The 23,875-nt window shown below is 37.7% G+C and overlaps 1 protein-coding gene across 1 annotated transcript in view; it reads right to left on the reverse strand.

The window, feature by feature from the left end:
- The window catches only part of LOC112569938 (ATP-dependent RNA helicase TDRD9-like), a 39,507-nt gene that overhangs the window by 4,145 nt on the left and 11,487 nt on the right, over nt 1-23,875 (reverse strand). The window contains 32 exon segments of the mRNA XM_025248043.1: nt 328-468; nt 1,449-1,583; nt 1,952-2,074; nt 2,717-2,806; nt 3,137-3,283; nt 4,087-4,191; nt 4,407-4,515; nt 5,169-5,288; nt 5,644-5,730; nt 6,125-6,212; nt 6,215-6,227; nt 8,065-8,172; nt 8,328-8,456; nt 9,181-9,282; nt 9,456-9,519; nt 9,777-9,840; nt 9,936-10,098; nt 10,726-10,857; nt 11,090-11,187; nt 11,591-11,695; nt 13,446-13,503; nt 13,842-13,926; nt 14,048-14,105; nt 14,886-14,944; nt 15,352-15,455; nt 15,674-15,832; nt 16,040-16,120; nt 16,411-16,533; nt 16,696-16,917; nt 17,875-18,064; nt 18,474-18,555; nt 18,735-18,936. Coding sequence (XP_025103828.1) covers nt 328-468; nt 1,449-1,583; nt 1,952-2,074; nt 2,717-2,806; nt 3,137-3,283; nt 4,087-4,191; nt 4,407-4,515; nt 5,169-5,288; nt 5,644-5,730; nt 6,125-6,212; nt 6,215-6,227; nt 8,065-8,172; nt 8,328-8,456; nt 9,181-9,282; nt 9,456-9,519; nt 9,777-9,840; nt 9,936-10,098; nt 10,726-10,857; nt 11,090-11,187; nt 11,591-11,695; nt 13,446-13,503; nt 13,842-13,926; nt 14,048-14,105; nt 14,886-14,944; nt 15,352-15,455; nt 15,674-15,832; nt 16,040-16,120; nt 16,411-16,533; nt 16,696-16,917; nt 17,875-18,064; nt 18,474-18,555; nt 18,735-18,783 — 3,393 coding nt within the window. The 5' untranslated portion in view covers nt 18,784-18,936.

A 23,875-nucleotide genomic window follows, 5' to 3' on the forward strand; every position in this document is an offset into this window, starting at 1 on the left:
ATTCTGACAGTTAAAGCAGCGCAAAGTTGAAGGAATAAAAAGAGAGACTTTCTGACTTGATGTTGACCTCTGACCTCCCAGCAAGGCCAGGGACCCCCTTTGAAGAGCTGAGGGATCAGTGTGGTGTTACTTTAATGGGACACATACAAACGGTTTTCCATCCCATTGACACAGGACCAAAGAGACAAAGGTGGGCTAGCTCAGTCACCCAGCCTCTCTCATTTTCTGCTTCAGTAAGTTCTGAACCTGCAACTATCTGTTCCAAAGTGTTCCAAGTCAGAGAACTGCAGAACATTTTCTCCACCAATATTAATGTCATTAAATTACCTTTCTGCCTTTGCGACAGGCATTCGATGGGGGCTGTTTCACCTCCAAGCGCAACATCGGCTGTGTGGCCATGGTAGAAGACATTGGACTTGTGGTCTTCCTGGCTTCTGAAAGCTGCATCTCTCGCCACTCATGGTCTTTCTGTTAGTGAATAAGACAGCAGATATAAAACAATAAATTTCATCTCTATCTCACATCTTTTAATACACCCACAGGAAAAAAAAAAAAGACTGAATGTAAGGGACATGTGTACGGCGACATAAAAATGAAAGTAGCTAATGTAAATAGACTGTAGTTTTCTTCCCTTATGATTATGTCATCATCAAAGTAAAGGAGGAGTTGAAAAGTAAATCTGAGGTTAAAGGGGGAAAAACAGAAATGACAGAAAAGGGGTAGATAAGAAAAAAGAGAAGAGAGTGGGCATGCAGGAAAAGTAAAAGTGACTGTTTGGATTTTGCATGAAATTTATCTGCTATATGCTATATTTTTAATCAATCTTCCAGGCCTGGGAACACTGTGGATTTTTTGTTTGTTTTGCTTTTTTTATTTGTTTTGTTAACTCTTAACCACTGTATTAAGCGACTGTGTGGTGTTTGCCTGATGTGTTTTAACAGTTGTGCACTGATTTCACTTTCTCCAGCATAGAAGTGACTGTAGTTTTTGCCGGCCTCTTATTTATCTGCAGTGTGAAGTGACTGGATTCCTTTGGAAATCAGACTACTGTGTGCTGTTTTTAACTTTCTATACAATGTGGCTGTGCAACTTTTCAATTGGGTGTATATATTAATATCTCATGTGTTCATGTGCTGATAAATTTGTGTTTTGTGTTATTTAGGCGGTGGTGACCCCTAGGACTTTGAGTAGTGCATGTGTGTGCGTGTGTTACTATTTGTCTTGGGCCCAAAACTTAATGTATGTGTTTAGACAGCCTACAAGCAACTGTTTGTGCTTTGTGGTATAACATGCGAGTGATTGTTTGTGTGAGTATAACACCACCAGTGTCTCTAGCACTGAATCCATTCAGCACAAAACTCTCATCTTTCTTTATCATCTTTCTCATCATTCTTTATAAACATGGCACCATTCACACTCATCTGCCTCACCAATAATAATTTTCCTACCTTTGACAGGTATGGTTCCTCAGCTTTGTCAGCAAACTGAAGGTTGACCAACTGTTCATTGACAACAATTTCCCTTCCATTTGGCAGTCGCTCAAACATCTTCAAACGAACCACATTGGCCACAACAGAATAAACCTTTAAAAAAAAAGTGAAAATTTGGTTTCTACTGACAGCACTGAGTTTTAAAACGAAAAACATATTCCATTATTTGGTTACACTACTAATCTAGAAATGAAAACTAGGCAAGAGGAAGACATGAAGAACTGGCTATATACCATGCAATCTGGGTCATGCCAGGCAAGCCCTTGAACAAAATAGATCTTTCCTTGCAAACCTTGCTCCAAGGTCTGCAAATCCCACAAAACATGGTTTATTGCAATGTGCAAGTCATCTCTTACCAAGCAAAACTTTGCTCTCGTCCTCTTCATAACATTTCTTCAACTGGGTCACATGTATGTGCTAACATTTAAAAAAAAAAAAAATTTCTACAGAAATTCACACACCTGCACAAGGAATTTTTTGTTGATCACCATGCTGCGAAATGCTAGATTGGCCTCATGAGACCACTTCCCTTCTGTACATCTGATAATAGATGGTCGGATTTCTATCAGCTCACACTCAAAAGCCTGTAGACATTTTGAAGCAAGATTGAGTATTTTGACATTTTCAACCTAGCTTCATGCAAACATAGTGAGATATGAAAATACATGCTAAAAGTGAATAAATGACAACACAATGTAAAATCTGAGCACACATTAAGACTAAAATTTTACCACGGCACAGAGTAGTCTCAAGTTTTGGCTGCCAGATGTAGCAATATATGTGAACACCAAAGAGTAAGTAAAAACTAAGTAGACTTTTTTTTTATAAGAACTGCTGTTGTCACATGCCATAATATATAAGACAGCATTATTTTATAGAATTATGCTCATTACCCAAAGAGCAATATATAAGTATTAGTATGAACAACAACAGTTCATTCAATTATTTCTTTCAATGAAACTGGTTGTCGTTCAGTTTGTCTTTTTTTTTTTCAAATAGGTCCTGAGTAAACTCTTTTTCATTTCTCCCTGTCAGCACTGACAGTTGTGTGCCCTCATACAGTTGCACTTGGCTGTGGATACCAATCAAAGCACAAGTGCAAAAAATAAATAAACCATTGTGTTTCAGGCGCTGAAATGTACAGAATACATAGTACCTCTACTTTACCAGAATCTGTTTATATCTCATATCGATCAGGTAGGTCTTTAAGAAAAGTAGATGCCTACCACAGCTGGTATGTTCATTGCTTCAGGAGGCAAACGGCATAGTCTGTCAAGGGGGATCTTTTCTGTATTTCCAAAGTCCACAAAGAAAACCTGCCAAATAAAAATGCGTGCAGCAGTTATGTTAATTTGCCAAAAAAAAGAAATAAAGGTACATACAAATAGGTCATATTGTTTTGTGTTTTATGCTGTACCTACATCTAAGGCTATAACACAGCGAATCCTATTGGTTTTTTTTTAAACAAAATCAAGATACCAATGTAACCTACAACAATCCTCCCAGTAATCATAAAGTCTTCTCCCATCCACTTTCTTCCCCTCCAAAAAACGTTTGGAGCAACGGCTGTTAAGCTGTTTTTCCTATGAAATAAGCATGCAAGATGCAAGACATTCGACAGTTTAAAGGAAGTGGATAGAATTTACCTTTGCGCAAGTCATTCTGCGACTGCCATTCCTGGTCTGAACCAAATCATCCACCAGCTCCTCCACACGTGCACGGTAAAATAACTCTTCCTCATCCAAGTAAGGGGCAGCACACAGCATGCCCAAAAATGGTCTTTGCTGCAGATTCTAGTGTGTGCACACATGCACACACAGGTGCACATTATTCAAATGCAAAGGTAAACATGGAATTTTCCTTGTAAATTATCTTTCTATAACTCTTACCAGATGACCCAACTATTAGACGTTTCAAGGCTACAAATGCTCTTTAATCAGAAAAATTATTGCCTATGGTCAGTGGGATTAGTGGCCCTGCAAATGTTACACATGTGCGGCTGCTAAACAAAAAGGGATCAAGGAGAGGAAGCAACAGTATCACGACAAAAGCAGCAGTGAAGGTGAGATGAGCTTGCAAACAGCAGTGGCCAGTCATGTCAAGGACCCCTGAGTAGCACAAACTAGGCTGGACGTGTGCAGCATGCAAACAGCAAGGGTGGCCCACCCTCCTACCCAAGGGGGAAAAATTATCCCACAGGGAAGGGTCTACAAGAGAGGGATGACAAACTCAAGAGACATTAAGCTGTCCCCAGAGGGTCTTTAAAAATTTGAGGGACCAGCAAATGCTTCCAGGCTACAGCAGAGGGCCAGGAATGCACTGGAAAAACAGAAAAATTTATCTTACCTAGTAATGCCAACCCCCTCCCAAAACCACAAACTCACCTGTGGCAGCTCACTCCTTCAAATCTGAGCTCATTTTCACAGCAAAGGTTAAAAAAAAGAAAATAAAATAGGTCGATGATGAGGGTATGGCTACTTTCCACATGACTTAGATATCACACAAGGTGAACTTCCAGTTCACTGCCATTATAGCCACCAGCTAGGAGGATTTAAGGTGAAGTGTAGTTTTGACATAGAATTCTTAAGGTCTTCACCTGTAACTGACTGCCTGGGCTATTCAGCATCTCCAACAGCATCTTCAAGTTTTGTACACTGTTGGTTTCCATGCACTGGGCAAAGAAATGTCCAAATTCCACAACCTGCACACACACAAAAAAAACCTCTTACATTACTTCAATTTTTCAATTTTCGAGCATTTCAAGAAGCATCAGCAGTCAAATACACCCACCACATGTGCATGTCACAAAAAAAAAAAAAAAAAGTGATGTAGATATAGACAAACACATGATGACTGCTGACAAAGAATCATACAAAGCAAAACTTAAAGAAACTTGAATATAATTTTGTGATATACCTCAGTGATCAAAATCTCTAGGACACTCATTGATGGTTCTGGCACAGCTATTGGGTGGGGAATCACAGCGATGTTCTCTGATGGCAAGACAGAATCTGCAGCTGCCATCCTATACACAGAATGCACCAGAGCATGGAGTTCGCAAGCACAACACAAATTCAATCATACATTCAGACAAGCAAACTTTCTTACTGCATCTTATAAAAGGTAGAGTATGGCAATCTGGGCTGGCTTTAGGGCTATCATTAAGCTAAGCTACTAATATTTCATAAATATTTTAACTGACCGATAGGCATCAACATCCAGCCTTTGGTTAAAATGTAAGCCTAATTCTAAAACTCAAATTTTACAGGAATTGTCCTCTCATCTATGGGAGGTTTGTATACTATGGTCCTCAACATTTTAATAGTTATGTTACACATTATATTACCTGTGGCTCCAAAATATTTATACCAATACAGCAAAGCTTGATTACATAAAAAGCCACAATACCCCGACCTCTCCCACAACTTCCTGACTTCCCTGTTGCCCTTTAATCTTGTCTCTGCAAACAGAGCTAGCAGTCTTTATGTCCCTCACATCAACATCATGTCACAGGATATCGTGCATGTGTATGTGAGAGAGAGACCCATTCAGGCAATGCCAGATGCTCATGTTAATGTGCACATATAGAAAACTGTATCACACATACACTCTTTTACTCTATATACACACAAATACATGTACACACAATATATATATACGCGCACATGTTAAACAAACCTGTTGGTACGAAGCAGGCCTTGGGAAGCTGCTTGTTCTTGTGCCTCAACCAAAACTTTCATCATTTTGTTCACTTCCACTGCATCATAACTGTCTAGTACCATAGGTATTCGAAGATGTCTCCACAATGAAACAAATAAACACAATGCTGTAATCTACAACAGTAATTTCTGGTTAGAGATTTCTAGCAGTCTAACTTTATAAAGTTGCATGCAGCCATACTTGCACTTTACATTTTGTGTTTAGCCTGGCATTGTGACTTCTCAACACTTATGGTGTGCATTCATGCATTGCAAATGTCTGCATTTTTAGAATATTTTATTACATAAACGGGTTATAACATAGAAATTGCAGGAGCAACCATTTCTGATGAATGCTCAGATTTTACCTCAACAGAGAGCAAGACTGAGAATCAGAACAGGAAATCAGAACTTTTAATCATTCAAGTAAGTTCTGAAATAACAAATCCTCATACCTTTTCTTAATAGCTGTGTATACTGCAGGATGCACACCATTTTGTTTTTTCCAGGAGGTGTTTGTCCATGGGAAACTGATGTAGGCCCTTAAAATACAATTGCATGCAGTAGAGATAACTACAGACCCATCATATCAGACCCATCATATCTCTGTACCATAAGCTTATAATAATGCAGTACTAGTGCTTTTCTAAAAAGTCTAGAGTTACTCAACAGCAATAAAAAATAATTTCTACATACCAAGCTTATCATTTTTATATTACTCCAACAGTTTCATTTGTCGTTACCTGTTGACCTATTTGTTAATCTTTTGCTACAGATTTATAAACTTATCAAAACACTTTGTGTTGGAAATCGGAGCAACAAACAAGCACAGTTTTTAGCTACTGCTTATGCTTAAGTCACACTAGTCCATAAAAGCTCTTTAGAAGGACAATGACTAACAAAAACATCAACAAGTCTAGCCAAAAATAGTCTTACCGAGACTCTTCAACAGTAACTGATGGGTTCTTGCCACAGTCAGAAAATATTTGAACCAGACGATCCTTGTACAGCAAACCTTGATTTGTGGTAGCCCTCGTACCTTGTAAAATGCAATCAAATTTTTGTTTTCTCATATCAAATCAGGAGTGGCACTCTTTACTTCTCTTTATGCAAAGCTTAGTTATGGAAAGATAAAAGCACAAGACCCTCTCTCAGATTCTCATGAGGATAATTCAAGTCTGAAAAGTATTATCACATTATCTGCCCTTGACAGTGGTGATGTTTCTGCCTTAACTCTACTGGTTCTGTCTTCTGCATTCAACACTAATGACTCCTCTGCTCCTTCATAGACTCCACATCCTCTATGGAATTACTGGACCTGCACTGGCATGGTCGAACTCCTATCTCCCTAATAGGATGCAGACTGTGTTCGTTGATGGTCAAACATCTCACCGTGCTTCACTTTCCTGTGGGGTCTCCTCAAGACAGTACTCAGCCTAGTTCTGTTCACTTTGCTCACAAAACCACTTTCATCTAGTCTCACCAGGTTTCTCATGAATTAAATGCTGAGACACACAACTGCACTCCTCCACTCTACCAGCTGAGTTTAACTCTGCTACTAGCCCATTCATAGCCTGCATTAGTGATGTCAAAGACTGGATTGTAACAAACATACTTAAACTCAACAATGATAAAACGGAAGCTCTCCTATGCTCGAGAAGAAGAAATCACCCTTTACTCATTTGTCTGCCAAATCACATTAAGGTGTACAAAACCAACATCACCTTTGAATCATCCGTCAGGAATTCGTTGTCACTGCAGACATGACTCTTGATAAACAAGTTACAGCTGTCTGTCTGTCTATTATGAGTTGTCACATTCTCTCAACACTCTTGTCTGTGCTTTTGTTCTTTCTCCGTTTAATTATTGCAACTCCTTGCTTGCTGGCAGCCCTGCATACCTTCTTCATAAACTCCAGAAAGTACTGAATTTAATTGCTAGGAAGCGTGACCATGTCACTCTTCTTCAATTTCTGTACTGGCTACTTATCTGCTCTCATCCTGTACAAACTGGGCATGCTGTTTTAATTTCTTTGCAGGCTCCTGCCCTGATTATTTCTCTGAACGTCTTTTCCCTTATGTCCCAGCCAGAAAACTATACTCTTCTTCTGAACACTGTCTCCTAACTATCCCAGTTACCAGCATAACAACATATGTTCAAAGGATTTTTAGTTATTGTGGAGCAAAACAATGGAACTCTCTCACTTTCCATATTCGCCACCTACCCATAATTGAATCCTTTAAAAGTGCACTGAAAATGCACCTCTTCCTTATGCATTTTCCTGACAACAGTCCACACAATGCTTAGTCCTTTGTCACATCCTTCCCCTCTTTTCCGCTTCCCTGGTCGCTTTCCTTTGCAAGATCCCAATACTCTGTCATTGTTACTTGGTTCCTCTTTGCATTTTTTTCATTTACTCATCAGTACTGCTGTTTATCATTTCACTGTTTATATGTTGTTTGTTCTTCTGTCCCTCATATGTTGTCCATGTCTCATTCTTGTTCTTAAGCGCTAAGAGCATGATCCTTATGAGTGCAAGTATGTGCTATACAAATCTTGTATTATTATTTCACTCCTGCTGTATATCTTCTTTCTAAATGACATTTACTTCCAGATTTAACACAGTAAAACTAAACTTTGTTCCCCAACAACTGGCGTGACCCACCCTCTTTTACTATTCCCAGCACTCTAACCACCACCAGCAAATCATTTTCAATCCTGTTGGGTGTGTAACTCTATTATGAGACAATCCTTGATTGATGAATAAAGACTGTACAACATCTCAATGAAAATGAATTAGGAATTTTCAGTTTATTGCAAGAAACTATAAAACCCTCAACTGATCCTAATAACATCCATAAGTACTCATAACTTACCATGACTGTGTTCAGTGGGTCATGGTTGGAAAGGCACTTGACTGCCTCATCTTCTTCTACTGTCTTTTTTAGGAAATAGTTGGGATAAAAAGCACCACACAAGACTATCTGCAGACAATTTCAAAATGAAAAATTACACTGTCGAAGACGTTAATTGTAAGACGACTAGTATTATTACAATAGTCATCTCCCCACAAAAAAATATACCTCCAAATTAAAATCATGAGTAGAAAGAAAATGGAAAAACTATCAATTTTTTTTACCTTCAGCAACAGTAAGTTCTGGCTGTCAGTGGACTCCTGGGCATGAGCTTCGTGTTGTGAATAAGGTCGCACCTTTAGCAGGTTAAACTTCTCAAGTCGCTGCTCCAGTTCTTTCACCAGCTCGCTCACCTAAAGCAATTTTTTTTTAAATTTCTGCTTCATAACCTACTAATGACACGTTCATGCACTTACCATCTTTTGTTTGCATTTAGTATAAGAAAACAAAAGCTATATTTCTTGCAAATCCCGTTTAAAATTTGTCTTAAAAATGGTGTACCAATCATAGTTGTCTTTATTGTAGGTTAATAGGTGTAAATATTGGAACACATTGTACTTTATGCCGTCACTCCACTTCTAAGCGATAGATTGCTTTGTTTTTGTCTGTAAGGAATGATTTAACCCAAATGTCGGTGCCTACTTATGCAGTAATCCTAGATGTACACTTCTTGATCTACTGAGTTAAAAAATAAAAAATAAAAAATAAAAAATAAAAAGAAACCAAAATGATGTCCAGAACAAACAGATTAAAAAAAAACTATTTTGTAAAAACAATTTCCATGATGAGACTGGTGGCATCGCAATTACAGAGCAATAACGCAATAAGCCCAATGAAGACCTGAGTGTGAAATAGCAACAACTGCAGACCCATCTCAACTCCATACCCTAAACTCATAACACTGGCAATGCTAGCATTCTTCTTAAGAGTTTGAGCAACTGAATGGATGAAAAAAATTAATTCTCTCTACAAAGTTTGTCATGTTTTATGCATAGTTGTATTTGTATTGTCATTATACAGTTATCAGTTAGTCATCCAACTCAGTAGGAAAAGGAAAGTCACAGCCAGGTCACCCACCTCTTTGATGCTCCTGATCTGAATAAAGTTGCTCAGTCCCCAGTCCTTTTCCGTTTGTCCTGTGCGCTGGAACTCCCTCAGCTGTTTCTTTTTCTCCCATACCTAGGCACCAAGAAGTAGATATAGCCATGCAAGATACAGCACAAACATTCAGTGGTATGCTAGTAAAACGAAAAATTATTTCCTTTACATGAAAATATTACACCTTAACTTACTTTAGGAACCATTAAGTACATCAGTTTATGTGAGAATATCTATTTGGAGATTGTACGCACTCTGTATGCATTCAATATAGCAAGACAGTCACTCAGGGAGTTGTCAGACCAACTCAGCTTGTGCCTGTAACATAAGAAAGCAAGTCCCTCATATATAATCACACCACATTCATACTTGACTCACAAACAAAATGCAGTCTAACTACAGAGAAAGCTCCTAGTACTGTGTCATCCAAGAACACGTTTAACGCAAGAAGAAACACCTAGATAACTCTAACAGTTTTGGTATCAGCCATTCTAATATCCATTGCAATTATGAGACCCCTTAGTTGCAAGTAGCAAAATTGTTTGCCCCCTAAATTTGTGCATTTTGATACTTACTTGAAGGCATCCAACTTTCTCTGGAAAGGACTGGAAAACAAGCTTTTTAGTGAAAGAGCAGCTCCTGAAAATAAAAATGATTCCTCAGTCTTAACATATTGTTTTCAAAACTGGCAAGCTCCAATTCTTGTAAAAGTACACCAAAACTAATATTCTTACCAATGATAATGCATTCCTCCAGAAGGCCAAACACATAGCCAAGGATCATCAGTTTGCCCACACGAATATCCACAGGCAAGTCTGCCAAGACACGGCCAATAAAGGTAAGGTCTCCATCATAGCGATTTATGGTACCCTCAGACTGAATGCAAAGGGCCCCGACCTAAAGGAATTAGAAACCAAGTGAAAGATAGTTGGTGACAACTACCTTATCATAAATGTATTAATCCAATTACTTTTTTTTTTATTTGTTTATGCTATATTCTATATGGTTCTTCAGTGCAGAATTTCGTCAAGATTCCATACAAAATTAATCAATTCATAATCAAGATTTACCATACCATAAAATAAGAAACCAGGAGTTCATGCTGTGAGTTATGATAACTGTCTGGATTCACGAGGTACTTCTTATATCACGACTGCATGAGTACACTGGACAGTCTTAACACGATGTTAATATTAACACAATATTAACTAAAGTTGACATGCAACTTTGATCACTTCCCAGTGACACATTAGCAGTTGGCATTAAGCTGTAAACACCCTGGATGCACTTAGATGCAGCATGCACATTCTCTTCCAAAATAAAATGACCACCATTGAAAGCAGTAAACAACACTAAATTACTTTTAAGAGAATGCCACCATTTTTTCCTAAAGACACTAAGGCAGAAAATTGGTCTTATCATTGCAGAAATGCCAATTCCACAGACAGCAAGATCATTTCAAAATTTCAACCAAAAAAAAAACCAAAATCAAGCTGACCAGATGACGATTTTCATTCCACTCACCTCTTTGAGACTGAGAATAGTACATTCAATGTCATTGAGGTCTGGGGGTGAGAGAGCCTGACTGAGGACAGCAATTGGCTCTCCCATCTCCAGTAACTTTGACTTCAGCACCAGCAAATCCAGGGGACACCTCTGTCAACCAACAGTTATCAAAACTTTAAATATCTGAGACCTCTATACTAAGCATTCTCTGCTGTGCTTATTTAGAACACAGTTGAACTCAGTAAAAGGCCATCATAGAAATATTTAATTTTCCAACAGTTTATTACTCTGAATAGCAATAATAATATTCCTCCTGCTTAACTGCAAGGCTACAATACTTAACTAACAGGACTAAAGTAAGCTAAACAAAGCACATCTTCACCTGCATTTCTGGGATGCTCAAAGATGGCAGACAGTTATCATAGAAGTCACGAGGCACCATGAAATACACGCGGCCATGTGACACACGCCCAGCACGTCCTGCAAAGAGATCACCAGGTTTGTACCTCTAAGCACCAATTTATACCCAACATTTGACATTATTTATAGCCTTTTTAAAGGAGTATGAACCACAAACTTTTACCAAAAACCTGGTTGTGAATTTAAAGGTCATTTTAAACTGGAAATATTTAACAGGCAAAATTCTGTTTCTCTTTGACACAATGGCATATATTAATCTGAGGACTATCTATACAGCTATTTTACTAACACATGAGCATTGTCTCTTATTCCTGCCAACACCCAACTCTCTTTTCCCTCAAGAAATGTCTTTAATTTAGTCTAACTGTAGTGGTACCTTTACAATGATCATAGATCAACAAACTAATCAGTAAATTTATCATCTTACAAAACAAAGCCAACATTTTTAAAGCTAAAAATGTACCTTTTCTTTGTGTACAGTTAGAGTGAGATGCCCACTCAACCTGCAGGTGAGTAAAATTGGTATTGCGGTCACAAATCATGTTTTTTGTCAGGCAGAAATCAATCACTGCAGAAAGAACATGTAAAATGTAATATAAATTCCCTACTAAATCCAGCTTATACAAACAATTCAAAAAGAAAATTACATAATTTACAAGAGCTTAATCGGAATATACTGCATCACTTAAGTGTAAGTATTACGCATTTACTTTAGGAACCCTGCCTTAATTTGAGCTAAATTTGAGTTTTCATTTCTCTGATTATTTATATATATATAAAAACATGAATTGCAATTTATTTTCTTTTTTTTTTTTATCTTTTCTATTTTCTATTTAATATGCAGATACGCTGTAGTGTTGAAATAGTTTTATAGTATGCAAAAGGACAGTGCTCAATAGAAGTGTCAACATATTTCAGAATTTGACTATTCATGAAGGATCATGCAATCAAGAAAACAAACACTACTTAAGTTGGTAATATCACACATACTGATTCCTTCCTGCTAATAAAATGTTCCCCTTCACCCACCCACTTATGAGTATGGAAAAATAACAACCAACCTTTACTCAGTGATACCAAAGTGGAGGACATTCCACTTGTATTATCAGGTTTCTCAATTCGACAAGTTATTAACAAGAGATGTCTGACATCCAAAATACCAAACCAAAGCATTTAAACATCACAGAACATCAGAGTTAAAACAATGAAACTAATACATTTTTTATAATCTTGTTCCCATAAAAAAATGTATGACTTTGTCATCTGGCAAATATCTTTCCCATGTACATTTCTGTAGAAGCAAACTAACAAACTCTTTGTCTATGAAAAATGTTAAGAAAGGTAGTAAACACTTACCCCCCACCCCCAGAGCAATTACCAGATAAATGTATGCAGATATCACCCTCTAGCTACTCAATTCCAGCTGTCCACTCCTGATTGGCCAGGGATGAACAATAAATAGAGACAACACAAAATCAACCCACTCACCCCCATTCCTTTCTGCCTGGCTGAAAAGTGCAACTCTCCAAATTTTAGCAGGAACTGAATAGTGACCCACAGCAAGGATGTGGAAGGGAACTAGCAATTACATCTTTTAGTAAGTAATAAATTTTGCTACCAAAAATGGTATTTCTTCTTTGTACTGTGACAGATAACTATATGGAGAATAAATAAAAGGTGGAAGGAGTTGTTGTCTATTTAGGATGAAGTTTACAGCCCCAGCGTTTTTAAAAAAAAAAAATCACAAGAGAACAAAATGGTGAGCCGTCAGTTGGTCGAATGTTTGAAGCATATTTCTAAAAGGTGAGCTGTCACAGACATGCCCAACCTTCATCCAGAAGTAGCAATGTAGCAGCCAGCTTTAGCCAGCCAGCATGGAATGAAGTGTTCCTCGCTATCTAGCCCTACCTTTAACTTTATCGTAACATATGTTTTAGCAGGACATGGCATCCTCTCCTAATGCTGTTTGTCTTTTACAACCTGCACCCAACTGCCTTGCCCTCAGACCAGGAGCAGCAAACATCACATCGCAAGTGCAAAGATCATGACAGGCAAAAGAGAGAGAGCAAGAGAGGATAATAGCCCCATGGCAAGCAAAGGATCTTTCATGTCACGTGTACTCTCCTGCCAGGCAAGAAGAGAGTTGTAGTTGGTTGATTTTGTGTTTCTCTCTTTACTGGTCAATTCCTAGCTAATTGGGAGTGGACAGCAGGAAGTGAGTAGCTTGAGAGCGACATCTACATCTAGTTACATTTGGTACAGCACCAAGAATAAATGAACGAAAGAAAGAAAACATATTAAGAATAAGTAAATCCTACCATATTTAATGTCAGGCACAGTAATTGAACTCTCTGCAATGTTTGTAGACAGAATAACCTGCAACATTTCACATGCATAAACATCTGCTTTCTCTTTCAGTTACCCTTATTTCTAGTGCAGTGCTACAGTATAAAGAATAAAGCACTCCTTGAAAAAAACATTTCACATACCAGCAAAAAAAAAAATTACCAAAATAAGAAACTTTACGGACATTTCATAAAAAAGATTTAGGCCTGTTGTTTAAACAGTAAATCTGTTGATCCTACGGTGCATGGAACAGAACATGCCAGCTTACACACTAGTAACACACCTGCATGCAACACATGATGGCCCTTTGCTTAAGACCATCACTAAATCAAATTCTACAAATCTGAGCCAACTGTAGATATGCTTACTTTTCTGTATCCTTTGGCTGGTGGTAAAAACACTCTGCTCTGCTCATCAAGTGTGATTGTAGAGTGAAGGGGAATCACAGTCAGTCTGTAACAATGAGAAGACATTGCATAATGCAAGCTATCAGCTTCTGTTTCCTAGTCAATATGCTTAGTTTTATTTTCAATAACATTGGACTAAGATATAAAACAATTTTCAAGATACTAACCTGTGCTTATCTGTGATGGTTTGGAGGGTTTCAAACATCGTTGCTATCTCCTGATATCCTAAAATGATATTTGAAAAGGGATATAACAACTGAAACTTTATTAACTATAACCAATTTATTTCTCTAAAATTTTAATCATTTATGCATATCTAGTATTTCTTACTTCATCTTAAAGGTCAAATTTCTACTCTGTGTTGAGAAACGAACTGTTTGACTCCGTGGAGGGAGGTCAGCAAATGTTAATCACTTTCATCTGGCCTGACAAGTATCCTCATCTCTCTCCCCTGCGTCAAACCATTTTTTTCCTGCTATAGAGTAGGGTAGCCATAATCACTGACATTAAATAAGAGTGTTTTATATTGAATCTAATAAAACATTAAAATTTAGTTTAGTTTCTGTAAAAAAGTTTTTTGTAATACAAGTAACCACTCTCACTTACACCTGACCAATTTGTAAGCAAATACAAATAAGTCGAGATTGCTTAAAGCTTGGTGTTTGCTAAACTTTGGTGTCCTCAAAACAAGACTCTGTGGAATAATCATTGATCATATCTGATAGATATACAGTCTACAGTACTTCAAGGCAGGTCTGACAGGAACTTGTACACCAGGAAAACTATGACAGCTATGCTGAGTCAACCTTCAAATGGAAATTTTGTGTCCATAACGACATAAAATACATTTTAAAAATTACTAGTTCTTGCAAGCAGAAAAAAGGTCTCAATTTTCTGTTCAATAAATCTTATATATTTGTACAAACCATTTGTAATTTTGAAAAGGTGAATTCATAATACAGAAATAGTCATATCTTTTCCAAACATCAAATTTTAATTTTTTACCTGGAATAAAGACCAGAACCGATCCCCTGACAGGAGCAAACCCAGTTGACGGATCTATGCTGTATACCCAAAAAACATCATACATCATAAATATTTGTTCATTTTATATAAATATTTAAGCAACATACAAATTTAATATTTAAACTTTGATCACAATTCATACCATTCAGCTGTTAAAGAGAGAGAGAACAATGGTAAACAGAGTAGCAGCTGATCATAGGATACTTATCTTTCCCCCTACTTTACCTATCAAAAAAAAAAAAACAGGATAAACAGCCTTCCTTCTAGGTTACTCATCAAAATATCACAGGATAAGATCCTTTCCTCTATTTCACCCATCAAAATATTTCCAGTAAACTGCTTAGCATATTGGTAGTTTTACACAAACTGTTAAGAGGCAACAGCAGTCTTTTATATCAATAAACTAAATCATGTGCTCATACTGATTACCCACTGTCACACTTACCCCTGTTCTTTCTCCTCTAGCTTATCCAGTTGCTGTACAAGACACTTTGCTATCTCCACTACCTCTGGATATAACTGAGGGTAGCATTCTTCAAAATGTGGAAGCTGAATACACAAGTGACAAAGTATGGTAAATTACTTTGTGAAAATCATTAATCATAGCAAAGAAAAGATGCAAAAAATGCCCTTATGTCTGACAACAGCTTTCATTTATCCTAAAAAGCAGGCTACAATACTACTGCCGTACAAAATTATACCACAAAGAATGTATTATAATAGCTCTAAAAAATATGTTGAAAGCATAATATAAATTTCTTGTTTACCGGTCCCAATTTCGTGAGGTTATCAATAAAGAACTGTGAAACTGTAAAGACATGTCCTTCCACATTGACCACAGGGGCAGGTTCCAGTACATCCCGCACAGGAAGGGAGAAATAGCTGGCAAACTCATCTGAATTCATGGTGGCTGACATTAGCACAACCTGGGTACAAAAAGCACATTTTTCATGTCATTGTAGCAGGAAATATACCTACATTGCAGTTTTGTCTACTATTAGGTGGGTGTTCAGCATGCGGCAAAATGATGCACAATTATTTGTGTATAATGCTTTAACTTCAAAGAAAAAATCAAAACAAACAGTTTTCTGTTCCACAGAATAAAATAAAATCTAAGATGGCTTTTTTGTTACCTTTACATGCCGTGAGTTTGTACGCAGCAGTTTCTTGACAATCAGCAACAAAAAATCTGAATCCTGATCTCGTTCATGAACCTTTTAAAAAAAATGTACAGGTAAATTATTTCAACTTTTTAAAAATGCTGTATACTGAAACCATCAAGTTCAAGACATTGTTTTACTGAGATCTTATATATCTCCTCTCTTCCTAAGCAGTACATTTTTTTAAACTGCAAAATTGTCAGTTTTCCGTAAGAAATGATACACAAGCGCCTCACATTTCATTAAAAGTGGTAGCCTTCTGACAAACACTGCTATTTCAGACTTCACATACGAAGTGAAGAATAATAATAGTGCTAGATGCAAAGACATTGCCTATTCCTTACCTCATCAAGTATGACATGGGTGTATTCATGCATATTCTTCTTGCCAAGAAATTTTTCTCTCAGAACACCAGTGGTGCAATAAAGCAGTCGAGTATCTTCTGATGCTTGTCTCTCCATGCCAATCTATGCCGAAAATGAAACAATGATTACACAGAATCATAAATGGTTTCATTTCACTTAAATATTGCATCATTTAAGACAATTAAAGAAAACTGAGAAATAAAAGCTATAAACAGACTTTTCAATGGATTTTCTACAACACATAGCAACTATGCATCTCTGTACCTGATATCCGCAAACTGTGCCTAAAGCCCAGTTTCTTTCTTTGCAGACACGCCTGGCAATACTAACAGCAGCAATGCGCCTTGGCTGCGTGACTACGATGTTGCAGTAGCGCTGTTCTTGAGCATAGTGATCCAAAATAAACTGAGGCACTTGGGTTGTTTTCCCTGACCCTGTTGAACCTTGAATGATTGTCACCTGGTTGCTTTCAATATTTGCAACAACCTAGGACACAGAAAAGATGGTATTACTGCCAAAGAACAAATCATACTTTGGGAAATTCCACTTCGTACTTCTTTGTGATCTTTCAGTGATAGCTGGTATCAGTGATAGTTGTTTCCACTGATTTTCTTTGATCACAGCAGTTTCCGATTATTGGTGACTATAAAAGGTTTATTATTTACTACTGTTGCCAACAATGTTTGTTGAGTCTCAATCAGTCATGCTGGTTTTTCAAAATGAGATAATTTAAACATATCAACAATTATACAGCATAAGAATAAAATGTCTTATTCTGCACAGTTTCTGTGCACTTTTTGTTATTCTGTCGTCCTATGTCAGTTGATCCTATGTGAAAAGGCCAGTGAAAATTAACTTCTGATGTTCAGCTCAACATTTCTTTCCTTTGACCTTAAGAGAGTCATAATTACTCCTGTTGTTTACCTGCACTTGAATTTCTTCCCTTTGACATTCAGTGGACTGGGCAAAATCGCACTGCATCAATACTGAGTGACAGTCATTGCAATGCTTTGTTTTAATTAAACAGTCCCTGGTCCATGCCAGCTCTGAACTGACTGTTGAATTTCAGCCGATGCAGACAGGCCAGAAGACCTGCCACTTAGCTGAGGCAGTCCACAGAAAGTTTAACTGTACTTTCCAAACTCAGCCCACCCCTATGCCAACCCGCCCCTCAAGGAGAAGACAGGTGGAGAAGTAGCCTTGCCCAACCCATGGTCATCCCCCAACACCCACTCACAGTCCTCAGAGTCAATCTTTTCCACAAAGTCATAGTTCCAATTTGCCGATTTCCTTTACCTACATTGTTCTATCAACTCAAGGCTGTACAACTTGGCAATCTGCTGCAGATATGGCCAATGTCTCAAAAGGTTTTTAAGTTTGCTTTTTTTCTTCAGGTACTACTGAGTCATCATCTACAACATCACAAGAAACAAAGACTCTCACCTCTTCCCGGTGATGGGTGATGGGTAATTTTGGGTCATATTGATGCTGGAAATTATATGAATCGTAGACATGTGTTGCATTGTGTGGCACAGTGTTACCGGAAACTTGAATGCTGCCATCAAAAGTGCTGTCAATGTCAAGTTGCTCCATGCTGTTGTTAAGTTTCCCAGAGGAATGATGGTTGAGACATCTGCTGACATGACCAATAAAGGGGGATAAACTTGTCTAGATACAACCTAGAAATCATTCTGTATGCCCCTGTACAGTACAATTTAGATCTGCTATTGTCTAGTGATTCAACACACTAATATCAGGTATAAGGCAAAAGAAATGACTAAGCCAGCATAAAAGCTGTATCAAGGCCAAGTAATTGGCTCTGTAAACAGATTTAAATCCAGGCAGCCCGCTGTCACTGTATTGTGCTTAATTGCTGGGCCATCAGACTGCATAAAATCTCATACCAAGTACAAGTCAGGAAATATCTTATGATGCATAACACATCAATATTTTTATATGATCTATGATTATGCTACATTTTAACATTTAGACACTATAAGGAAAAAAAAACTTTTCAATAAAAGAAAAGCAAAAAAGCACACCCCTGGAAGTCTCTCAAGGGTCTCCTCTTGCCTTCGCAGCTGCTGAATATAGTCATCAGGAAAGGGCTGGTGTGTTCCATCCCTGCATATGAAGTCATATACAAAATGCATAGATTTTCATGTCTGAGCTGAAGTCAACTGTGAAAATTTTTCTATTTATTTATTCAGTTATTGCAAATAAACAGAAAACTTCCAAGCTATGCATGAAAGCAATGACACACAAATAATTTTTTTTGTTGAAATGCAAACATTCACAACAACCTTTTGTATGCTGGATAGTAGCGGTCAAAATTAGGTTTCTCTGGCACATAGGCCTTTCCGGTTTGTGGGTCAAGCAGCCGACCCTGCAATGTCCCAGCTGGAATGGATGCAAGCTTTATTGCCTTTGACTTTCCAATGCTGAACCACTCATCAATTTGGTCAAGCGTCAACTCTGCTGTTAACCTGCTCATCTTTAACTGACCTACACAAAAGTTTGGATAGGCAAGAATTTACTTATGTCATCATCATTAGCATTAAGATTCAAATATGGACTATGGTAATATCATATCCTGCTGTATGAATAGTTGGGAACTTCATGCATAATGAATCTATGACTGGTGAACCATGACACTGCTAACTATAAAAATAAAACTCTATAGCAGTGATTTAGATTGTGACTGCTAAGACAAAAATTTTGTAAGAATACAATCTACTTTTACAAATGTCTATAGCTTTTCGTCGAATTTTTAGGATTTACAATAAGGATAATACAGAGAGCCCTGATATATATGAAACTATTCATGTAAACTATTTGTATACAGATCAAGTATTATACATTTTCCATTGTTCTTATGGATTGTTTCATTTTATGTGATTTTATGGCATAGTATGTCATTCTTATTTTGTCCCTGGGGACACACTTTTGTCTTATGATGATATTATTCTTTGACCAGTTTCAATAGCTTAGGATCATGTTCATTAAAAAATAAAATATCAGGTTTATATTATTTCATACTGCCATCAATATTGTTTTTCCTTTTACTAATATTAGATTTTACATAAATGTTTGCTATCATTTCTGTTGAAGTGTCATATCTCTGTAATTGTGTATGTGCGTGTGAACTATTTTTTCATGCAAATCACATATAACACTGTACACAACACTGCCAAAAAAAAATGCCAGCTAAGTCATATGCAACAAGATTTAAAATTTGTACGCTTATTATTCGTTTTTTCAAAATTGTTTCCTAATGGAACACGAAAATATAAATCCAGTTTTTTTAACTTAACAACAACAGACTACCATAAAGGGGTCGTTCCAGAGTCTAAACATAAACTCAACATCAGATGCAAAAACATGGGAATAAAGCGCTTACAAAGTTACAGTATTGAACACCTTGCCTTAGTTTGCCAGATAGCGGAGATTTTAATTAACTTTCTGTCCGACTTCCCCACACAGCTGAGCATTTGTTACGCGCGTTTACCGCGGACTTACAGGAAGATCTGTTTTCACTGTCTCGAAATCTTTCCTTTATTTCAAAATAAGAAAAGGTATCAATAATGAGATGTTCAAACCGCTAAGCTACAATAACAAAATGCACTAAGTAGCAGTGATGTAGTAGTTTCAACAAAAAATTTACTTGCACTTCTTATGAAGGCATGCAACGTGTGGCATGTAATGAGTTAAACAGTTTACAAAACATGAACTGCATTGCGAGTAAAACTTGTGTATTAATTGTATAAAGACTTGCATGTGAATCTAAAATCATTATCGTTGATTGAAGCGTTTGAAATAATATTACCAGCCAGTGATCGAGGTTAATTCACCTAGGTTTCTCAGATAAAATTCCTATTCCTGAAGGGATTTGGGATTGCATGGGTTAATCCTGAGCGTGCCGGAAGTGAAAACCGTTTACCGTAAAGACTGTAGAGACAGCAGTACAGGGCTGTTCGCACCACGAACAATTGTCATACACGTCCGTGTTCTTACACTGCAATGTTTTTACTGTTTGCCAGTGCAATATTTTATTTGCAATGCAGTTTTCCATCATCGTTCTCCTTACATGTAGCAAGTGTCGTAAAACGACAGACGACATCGACACTCTCGGAGACGTTTGCTTTTTCATTACGCAAGTTTTATGCCATAATTAGGATGAGGTCGGAGCATTCAGCAAATAAATACATTAAGTGGCCTGTCATCACAACAAAATAATTGTTTTCATAAAAAAGGGTTACGTTTGGGCATTATTTGGGCGCTGACTCTTCTCACGAAAGTCTCGGTTTCTCGTAAATAATCCTGTGTGATATATAATGGTCACATTGTGGCTCTTCAGAACGTGGTGTCTGTTGGTCAGTAACTGAAGCAAGTTTGTTAATGCACTCCACGCCATACATCCCTCAAGATGATTACAGGAAGGACATGAGTGTTATAAATCACGATTGCATGTGTAGTTTTTTTTTGTTTTTTTCTTTTTTTTTTTTTTTTTTTTTTTTTTGTGGTACCCGGCCCGCAACATCCTGGGTGTGGCGTTTCATTGAAGAATAAATGCTAATATTTTTCCCTGTCAAAGCTGGTGAAAGAAAAGTTTTTCATACTCCTTTAATACAAACGCATCTTACTAACACTAAGTGAAAGAACGACAAGCGAAAGCGATGAACGGCTGATGTGTATTTGAGCACAGTTAACATACCACCGTTAGACGTGTTTGAGGGAAGAAGTCTGAATTCTAAGTAAAATAAAAGGTTGAATGCTGTCTTCAGTTATACTTCTGCATCCACAAAAAGCTGTCTTTGGTGTGCTTGTCAGCCCAGCTACGATCGTGGAGCCCAGGTGCAAGGTTTATCTCTAAGACACTTAACGAGACTGCTCTTGGTAGCGGGATTGGTTCCCTCGATATCCACCCCGCTGAATACCTGGGAACCGCTCGATCTATCGCACCGGAAAGACGCGCCTCGATTAAAAATGGTATCAGAGCACCAGACAAACAGGTGCCCCCTACAAGATATATTAGAAGCCGCGTGTCTCGGTTACTGGAAGGACGGAGTAGACTATAGTAAAAAGGTCATTGAATGGAGAAGGAAGGGGAAGAGATGAACACGGATAATCACCGAATGACAATACCCACACCCAAGTGCTCCATATAGCCATATTTTATTAATTCTTTTACTAGTTACTGACAGTTAAACATAAGCGCACCCGTACTACTCAAAAATCTAACTTTACTACCGAGAGGTGGAATTCCTGACCTGTTACCGCCCCCTAGATCTTTCAGGGTTTTCTCCCTTTTCGTTTCCTATTGTCTAAAGCCGTTATTCTTTCCCTTGTCCTTTTTTCGTCACTAAAGTGGGTGTGTGTGTGTTTTGTAACTAATAATTCATTAACCACTGTTAGGCTTACCCAGCAGTAATATGAGTTCCGTGAACCCGGCTCAACCACTAGGACTCCTCTGGGTTCAGGTCTCGTTTCGGGCACGCAGCATATAGCAGCTGTTTACAGATGCTGACGGCATAAAATACCAATTCTCTCTTCTGAGTCTATCATCTCTCCAAACCCACCAATAACTAAATCACTTAGAACTCTTTAGATAATCTTTTTTGCTGTTGGCATTCGTTTTTCATATACCTAATCCTCAAGCAAAAGATACGATGAGTTAAAAAACAAATTAAAAAATCGATTGGGACGAACCGTTCAAGTTCGTTGTCCATCGTTGCCTGGCTGAAGACTTCATTATCGTCTGCTCTCCGAGGACATTGAGTACAGGTGTCAGGGAAGTCCGTCCATGCGATCAACGTGACTTTAATCAAAGATTTTCTGACAATGGCAACGAGTTTAGCGTTGCATGCACTGCCATTCTGCAAGTTCTTGAGCAATGACATTTGAACTGCGGAGGTACTAACAATTTCACTTCGTCCACCAATGCTTATATGACAGAACTCCTTTTGTCCTCTTCTTTCCAGTTATTCCAACCCATTGGTGTTCATTGCGTTCACTTATGTTATTTCTTTTTTCGTTGTTTGTTTTTTGTTTGTTATTCGTTTGCTTATTTTATATTTCAGTAGATCATATATCTGTTTGATCGTTAGTTTATTTGTTTTTGTTTCTTCGTTTGCCAGCGTTTGTTTCACTCCTTGCAAATACTTATCCGCCCACTCTTCCCGACGACCAGTACAGGTCAAAGAACTAAACTGTGAAATTGAAAAAAAATATATAGCAGCAGCAGCTCGACGCAGGATCGGGGTCGTCAAAATGCATGTTGCTTTGAAAACACCCTCAAAGTTCATGCCACTCATCAAAAGAAACTGGTGGAGGTGGTCCAAAGATTGCCCAACACAACTCGTAGTCCAAGAATATTCTCGATCTTTGCCTGGCGTGGCACTTTTTTCTGATAGCTTCACAAAGACGCTCCACATATAATGTTCTCAGTCAAATGTTCCACAACTTATGCCAAGCTTTAGCTCTTTTTTATTTTTAGATAGAGAAAATGTCGCTCTTTTCAATGAGAAAGGAAATCCTGTCTCAACCATAAGTGGTGCCGGAGTCAATAGACTAAGTACTTGAAAACGCTTCAAACTCATAAAGATCAACCCTATTAAGTCAATACTATTCAACCGTAACACAGCACAAATCCAGTGATTGTTAAAGATAGTTTAAAAGACGGTTAAAAACTCTTATAACCAAAAGATGAGTCAGCAAAGTGTAAGTGGTTTATCCTGTCAATGGCAGAGGCATTTGGAAGGTGGAGCCCTGCCCTTTCTTTCTGCCGCCTTTTACTTTCCGTGACAAATCGGGAGCTCATTATTGCTGGGCGATGAGTGGGGCTATTTCTCCAACCATAAGATTCGAACTAGTACAAGTACCGTGTTGAGAGACTCGAAAGACCGATCTAATTATTTTCAGAGACCTAGTTATTTATTTGATAGAAGAATCTTTAGAGGAAAACTTTGTTTTATCCACACACACAAATTCTGTGTCAAGTGCTTTTGACATAAGAGCAGTCTGACCCTAAACATTGGGCATAATGAAAGTGAAGAGAACTGCCACACTAAACTAAACAAAAAAAATAAAGGATCCGCATTTAAACTACTTTATCCGTGTTCTGAAAATAGACTGGACAAACAAAACTGGTTTACTACAGGCTTTTCTTCACTGGACCTATATGGAAGAACACCTGAGCAAGTTTGGCAAAGTTTCGTCATGAATGATAATAGATGTTTGACCAAGTCTGGCAAAGGTTTTACATTATAATAATGATTACGGATGTTTGACCAGTTACTTTTTCATTAAAGGAAAAGTATGACAGTGAAAGGTGCGAAAGGAATAAACAAGAATGTTGAATCTACAAATAATAATAATAAGGCAACTATGGTGTCTTTTGACAACAAAAGCAAGGAAGAGTATGTTGTACAAGAGAGAGAGAGAC

Source organism: Pomacea canaliculata, linkage group LG8, assembly GCF_003073045.1.
Source record: "Pomacea canaliculata isolate SZHN2017 linkage group LG8, ASM307304v1, whole genome shotgun sequence".
Taxonomy (NCBI): domain Eukaryota; kingdom Metazoa; phylum Mollusca; class Gastropoda; order Architaenioglossa; family Ampullariidae; genus Pomacea; species Pomacea canaliculata.